The sequence below is a fragment of the Penaeus vannamei genome, chromosome 14 (genome assembly GCF_042767895.1).
Source record: "Penaeus vannamei isolate JL-2024 chromosome 14, ASM4276789v1, whole genome shotgun sequence".
NCBI classification, from domain to species: domain Eukaryota; kingdom Metazoa; phylum Arthropoda; class Malacostraca; order Decapoda; family Penaeidae; genus Penaeus; species Penaeus vannamei.
Window position 1 is genome coordinate 32,900,765 of NC_091562.1, and position 7,500 is coordinate 32,908,264.

The window sequence follows — 7,500 nt, forward strand, 5'->3', positions numbered from 1 at the left end:
GTAGAAAGAGGAGGGCAAAAGGAAGATAGGGTGGTCTGGAGTGGAATTGTTCTGCGGGGGGGAAGACAATAAGGATGAAAAGTAGTAACAAGGGAAGAGGGGGTTGACACTGAAGCAGGATATAAAGTGGAGAATGTTGGGGATAAGGAGGAGGTGTTTTCTGCTGGGGGGAAGACAATAAGGATGAAGAGTAGTAATAAGGGAAGAGGGGGTTGACACTGGGTCACAAAACCATCAAAATCAAATTCAGATAGGCTATTTGATGAAGGAGCAAGCCTTAAAGCCTCTATTCAGGGTAAAGAATAAAATGGGGAAAAGAAACGGTCTACCCCTCAGGGTCCCCATAAGGGGTAAGGGCTAGGTAATTAACCAAGAAAATACTGTGCCCGTGGCTCCTGGAGGCCGTTTGTGACTGACACAAAGCCAGCCTTTCATCCTTTCTGCACGGCTCTCACACCTTGGGAATGGGATAGAAGAAGGGAATAAAAAAGATACAGAAGAGGAAAGAAGAGAGGAAAGGACCAAGCAAAAGTAGTTGAGGCAAGCGCTGAGGCCCAAGGTAGGGGTAATCCTCTACATTGGGTCTCAGGCCCTGTTTCCTAAGCCCTCCCACGACAAGAAGAAGCTAGGTTTTGTGAGGGATATATATAAACAACTTATTTCCTTTATTGTATATTCTTTATTCAATTAATATATTCTGCACATGCTGCAGTGTGTATATATTAACAACCAATGCTAATATAGCATCAATATACCAGAAATAGACAAAATATATATTTTTTTAACAATAAAGTAAACAGATTACAGAACTTATCCAACTATTAACTCTTAAGTCTTGGTACAAATATATACCCTTATGCCAATTTTTCTCTTAAATTTTTAAAAATACTCTGCATTTGTGAAATTACATCATTCTGTTCTGTGTGCATATTTTTTAAAGTGTGTATTATTTTTTCATTTGCCCTTTCATGCTCTACTTTTTCTTCTACAAGGTCATCAGCTGTTTCTGGCTCTGAGTATCTAATTGATAAAACGTGCTTGCCAGACAGCTCTTGGTGTTTATCTGGTGTCAAGAGCTTTCCATTCAGTTGAGATTCCTGACTCTCAGGTGCAGTCACTTCTGGTACATTTTCTATAGAATTTAATAGCGTAGACTTAGCACAGCAATTTTTTTTCTGTGGCCTTCCTCGCTTTCTTCTTTCTGTCTGCCGTGGGTTAAAACGTGTTCTTTCTCGAGATTGTGTTTTAGATCTGTTGTATGCTGAGGTAGCTGTGCTCCTAATATCAACATCGTCATCATCATCATCATCCTCATCCTCAATGTCTGAAGTTTCAGCAAGCATCTTGGAAAAGAATGTAAATCGAGTCTTCCTGTCTGATCTTGTCTGAATAATCCTTGTTTCTGGTTCTGTTTTTACTTTGTCATTATTACTGTACTGATTAAAGACTGTAGTTTGACGGTATTCCTTTGTGTCTCTATATGATGCAGTTTCTGTTGACATGTAATCACTGTTTACTCTCTCTTCATTATTTCTTCTTGAGCAATCTTGTCTTTTGTCTCCTATAATATCTACCTTTGAGTTGCTAGACACATCATGAAGAGAAAGTTTTCTTGGGAATACCAATGTTATTTCTTGATCATTATTTACAAACTTGTAGAGTGATTCATTTTCTGAAATAAGTTTAGTAGTCTGAAAAACATTATAATTATTCTTATATAATTCTTTATACAACAATTCTGTCCTCTCTGACAAGAAATTAGATGGACTTTCACATGACTTGTTGATACTAGCTTCTGGTCTGTCATTTTCAAGTAATAAATCTGTTTTCTCTTTTCTTTCCTTCAAAAAATCTTTATCAACACTTTTTCTCAAATGATCCAATCCAAGGAGGAGACACTCTTTAACATGATCGTCAACATGATTAACTTCTTTAGAGCTATCAAGACCATCAAAATAAGGGAGTGAACTAATATCACTTTCTTCAGAGGAATCTTCAGAGTTCAGAGAATTCCGTGCAGTCCTTTCATTCTTTGGAAACTTTGCATCTGAAAAAGAAATAAAAAAATATTTAAATGAAGTATACTCTCCCAGTTATAACATACACAAAAATGAGCTGTACCACTAGTATTCTTATTTGTACAATTTGCACCACCATGAGATAAGTACCACAGTAGCAGTAAATGACACTTTTTATTAAATAGATCTAAGCACTGAAAAATAATTTTAATCTGAATATCCATCTCCTTGATCCCCCTTAAAAAAGCAAGAAAATAAATCATTATTGTTAAACACTTGCCATGGCTATACATGCCATGGCTGTTGTGAACAGAAAAATGGATGGCATTGTATCATGGCCCTTCCTGAGCCACTGGCTCATTGGACGGAGTTCATATATATGGTAAAGCTTATAGGCAATAACACCTAAAGTGAAGGTAAACCTTCAAGTTTACAATATTATAATAAATTATAGAAAAATAAAAGTTTTTAGGTGCCTAACACTCGCAAACTACTGAATGAGCCAGGTACAAACTAGGGAAACCACCAATACGCGCCAACAATCCCGTTATCATGTCCATTTGCCAAACTTTTTTACCCTATGGCATTGGGTTAACTGACAGGTGCTTTACACAGCATACTGGACTACACACCAGGCATAGCTCAGCAGCTCAAGAAAATAATTTAAAGTATAGGAATATGTAAAATTCCATTCTTTTTTATTTTGGTTGCAGTATAGATGATTTTCCAGGGATGTAGGCTATTAACTACCTTTGAGCCTACTGCTCAATGACTATCATGGTCAAACAAGGGAACAAATGTTTAGTACAAGCAACTTGTACATGCCCCCTGGAAAGAAGTACAGTCTTGCCATAGCATACACATACATGTATCTGTCTGCATTGGGTTAATAAGACAGTCATAATTATTTTCATAATGTTAATAACAACAGTAATAGTATTTGAAATCTAAACTTTTTTTCCAAAACATTAAAAAATGGGGTTAGTAAGTGAGGTTTTACATAAGCATACATATATTTCTATATGACATTTACTTATATGCAATAAATGACACTGCATGCATAATATACATTACTACAGTTGCAGACATATATAAGAGTATGTAAGCAAATATATTAAAAATAGTACTATATATCATCATAACAAAGTAAACACAAATATTTAATATCTTTATTTTTTTACCTAAGGTCCTGTTTGTGTACTTTCCTTTTCTTTTTCTCAAGCTCTTCTTAGACCTGGATTTAAGTTCAAGGATGTCGGAATCTGCAAGAAAAGTCAATGGTAGCAAACATATTAATATCAAAGTATCACCTTTTCCAGTTTAGTTGCTTTATTACTGATAGATGCTATTAGAACAACTCTGAATTAAATTTTATCTTAATAATATACTTTCCACACTGTGGAAAATGATTACCAAAGAGCAGTTAAAAAAAGACAATACAAAGAAAAGCATTCCAACACAGATGGCTAGGTGTGTACCAGAGTGGCTCTTCTCCCACTGTGAGAAACCTCACATACCTGCAGACATTATCAATATCCAATGCCATTACTTTGATATATTTCCTATCTTCATATACATCGTTTTAAAACACTTGCAATAACCTACCTGTCAAGTTCCCCTGGAACAGCTTTGTCATGTTGTTAACCTTCAAAAAATGGTGAATGAAGGCTATGTCCTCATTGGTCTCTTTCTGTTCCTCATATTTTCTCAAAGCATCAAGCAGATGCAATCGTACCTGCAATAATATCATAAATATTAATGTATCTATGCAAAAACACATGTACAGACACACATATGAACATACATTACTTAAAGTGGCTATGTAAATTATTACTAAGTTCTCCTCTTAGCTAATTGAATGAAATGCATGAACAATCAAAATATCTCATTACCAAATATATAACTTGAGGGATAAAGTTTTCCATTTAACAAAAGAAATTTAACATTTACCTATCAGTGTAATTGATGGTCATCTCAGAGCAGTAATACTAATAGCTTGACTTTGTTTTATGTAATGAATGAATTTTAGGCAATTATGAAAAAGCAACAAAAAGTGGAAATAAACGAATATAAGAATCAGGTATCCCTTTAAACCGTAAATATTTCTCTTTTGTCCTTATAAATTCCTTGGTCCCAGTGAATATTTACAGGACTCAAACTATATAGTGCATTACATTACTCACTTGTCGTGTTTTTGGCACCGGATTCAAAAGCTTTTTTGCCTTGATATGAATCTGTATGTCTTGCAGAATCTGTGTGATAATCTTGCCTTGAGTCATACTTATAGGTTTCTTGCTCACAATCCTATCAACTTCTTGTCGAGCCACATTATATAAAACGTTTCTGGCCTGGCTTGATAAGGCCTTTGCTCCTGCAAATTGAAAAATCTCTATGGTTTCTTTCTCTTTGTTGATACTTTTCTGTCTATCATCTCCCCTACAGCATCTTATTTTTTTTTGAGAACAGATCTTCAATGATCTATCAAACTTTTAACATATAAATATAAGAAAGCAAAATTACTTCAAGCATTTGCATTCGGGCAATCAACCAACTTGCATTCCTTTTTTTCCAAGACAAATTACTAAGATCGTTATCTCCTTAACTTCCCTTCACCTCTATACCTTTACGCTTTAAATGTTTTCTTAACATGGAACCAACACAGCTCCTTTCCTTTTTTCACCAATCAAATTCCTTCTACATTTCTAAATTTTTAGAAATCTATATCAAAGAAATCATAAAAATTATAGAAACCACAGAAATTCTACACTCTTTGCTTCCTAAACTTACCTTTCGTCCAACTGAGAGACAAGGACCTTCTCAGTTGAATCACCTCCTGCAGCAGGTTCCAGTAGGAGGTGGTGTCTGGATTGTGGGGGTGCTTGGGGGTCGATGGAGACACACACAGCTTTGATTTCCTCGTGTTATATTGCGTCAGGATTATTCTAAACTGCTCTTGGATTTCTTCTTTGGTATAACTGTAATGTATAATATAAAAGAAAAGTGGTTATTTACCATTTCCCGCCAGGTGGCATATACATACATGCTATGAGTTGGCTCCTCAGACAGATAGTAGCGGCATCTTTCTAATGGTAAAACTTTTAGGTAATAGCACCTAAAGTGAAGATAAACCTTCAAAAAACTGATATTTCAAAAAAATTGTATCAATATACAAGTTAATAGGTGCCTAATGTAGCTTGCAAATATAAAATTAAAGGGAAAAAATGTGACTAAGTAGTGAGTGGGTGAGTGAGTAAGTGAATGAGTGCATGTGAATGTGAGTGAAAAAGTGAGCGAGCGAGTGTGTGTGAATGTGAGAATGAGTGGTCATGAATGTGTGAGTAAGCATGAATGTGTGAGTGAGTGAGCATGAATGTGAGTGAGCGTGAATGTATGAATGAGTGAGTGTGAATGTGTGAGTGAGTGAGCATGAATGCGAGAGTGAGCGTGAATGTGAGTGAGTGTGAGTTAGTGATTGAATGAGTGTGACTGAGTGAATGAGTGAGTGAGTGTGTGTATGTGTGAGAGTGAATGAGTCATTGATTAAGTGAGTGAGTGAGTTAGTAAGTGATTGAGTAAATGAGTGAATGAGTGAGTGAGTGCACACATATACATCCTTTTAACATTTTTCAGTTAAATAAAACATCAAAGTACCTACCCATATCCTAATTTAACCATATTAACTTTAATTTTCTCAAAAACAATTTCTTTGCTCGCGGGGGCTGAACTTCCAACCTGGTGCTCAATATACAGGGCAAGCAGATGATTGACGGCTGCATGACTCCAGTAGGTTATTTCAACATCTGTAAATATCAAGAAGACTGTGATCTTTTGTCTATCTTCATTTCATTTTACTGTTTTATTTTATTTTTTTCTTAATTCCTCATTCGCACTCTCTTTCCCTCTCCTTCAACCTCCTCTTCTCCTTCTCCTTCTGTATATATACTTCTTTCTTCTTCTCCTAGGTATACATACAGTGTAAATCTATGTATATATGTACACATATATGTATGATATGTATGTGTGTATGTATATATGTACACATATATGTATGATATGTATGTGTATGTATATATATATACACATATATGTATGTGTGTATGTATATATGTATATATGCATATATATAATGTATGTTTTATTTGTATCTCTGTATGTATGAATATAGGTATCTATGCATCTATGTATCTATACTTCTATGTGTATATGTATCTTTGATATATATACATATAAATAAATAAATAAATAAATAAATAAATAAATAAATAAATAAATAAAAATATATATACACACACACACACACACACACACACACACACACACACGCGTGCGTGCGTGGGTGCGTGCGTGCGTGCGTGCGTGTGTGTGTTTGTGTGTGTGTTTGTGTGCGTGTGTGTGTATAAGGGTACACTAACACATATGCACAGGCACATGCATATGTATATGTGTATGTGTATCTATCAATCTATCTATCTACATATAAAAATAAATTCTTAATAAATCTCTTACCACCAGTAAATTTTGAGACATCAGGACTGTAACACACAGCTTCTTCCATCTCCTTAACTTTGCGCATTTCCTCCATAAAGGGAAACAAGTTGCCCTGGGCATAGCCCTGTCGCAAAAGGCCAATGTGAATTGCAATCTGTTGGAGAACATGAATTATATGCATTTTATTATACAATCTTTATCAAATGGGTAGAAATAAGAGTAGATGCAATAATAATAAACTTAATCCTAATCATAATAACAGATTAATTGAGTAGTTTCCAGCTACTCATTTCACAAAGACAAGGATTTAGACAAATTCATCTGATCCAGCAGAAAGGGTAGAATTCTAGTCCTACTGAAAGCCAAAGGAAACAGGACCAATTTGTCCTGTTGGGTATTCATCAACATAATTTGAACTCATAATTAATTAGATACTTGAAATGCAATTCAATAAAATGCTTTATTTAGAAGCAAGTACAAAACTCCACCCAAAATAAGAGAAATGAATGGTTGAAAATTTTGATCTAACCATATATAAAGGGTTAAGACAAGCATGAAGGACATGTATTTTGGTCCTTAATATGCAACAGTATACCAGATGCAATTACTGTTCATTACATATGGGAGAAAGTAACAGCTACAGAAACATTTCATGTAGAAGAACCTGTGAGAAATAATCACCAGTCTACTACACTGGAATATTAAATCCCTCTTTGCATTTCCAAAATTAAAATAATGTAAGAAAAAAAAAATCTTCAGGGCTGTTTCAGTACCTTTAGCAAAAGATGAATATAGGCCTTACCTCAGGCACATCCTTTTTTGGATACCCTGTTGCTGCATAAGCTTTGGCCACCTGCAGCCAGAGATCACTTGACTGGTAACTTAAAGTTTGACTCACATGACCTTCTAACACATGTGGATAAACTTGGAGCAGAGTCCGAGATTCCTCAGAAGACCACAGCTGCTGACTGGCCTCTGAAATTTTGCTTTAGAT

The 7,500-nt window shown here is 35.1% G+C and overlaps 1 protein-coding gene across 1 annotated transcript in view; it reads right to left on the minus strand.

Moving 5' to 3' along the window:
* Nucleotides 1-656: 656 nt before the first annotated feature.
* The window catches only part of LOC113811811 (uncharacterized), a 12,597-nt gene continuing 5,753 nt past the window's right edge, over nucleotides 657-7,500 (minus strand). The window contains exons 9-16 of the mRNA XM_027363629.2: nucleotides 7,309-7,481; nucleotides 6,525-6,660; nucleotides 5,674-5,818; nucleotides 4,806-4,993; nucleotides 4,202-4,389; nucleotides 3,624-3,753; nucleotides 3,200-3,280; nucleotides 657-2,047 (exon numbers count right to left, since the gene is read on the minus strand). Of these exons, the coding sequence (XP_027219430.2) occupies nucleotides 855-2,047; nucleotides 3,200-3,280; nucleotides 3,624-3,753; nucleotides 4,202-4,389; nucleotides 4,806-4,993; nucleotides 5,674-5,818; nucleotides 6,525-6,660; nucleotides 7,309-7,481 (2,234 nt within the window). The 3' untranslated portion in view covers nucleotides 657-854. The remainder of the gene's footprint in view (nucleotides 2,048-3,199; nucleotides 3,281-3,623; nucleotides 3,754-4,201; nucleotides 4,390-4,805; nucleotides 4,994-5,673; nucleotides 5,819-6,524; nucleotides 6,661-7,308; nucleotides 7,482-7,500) is intronic.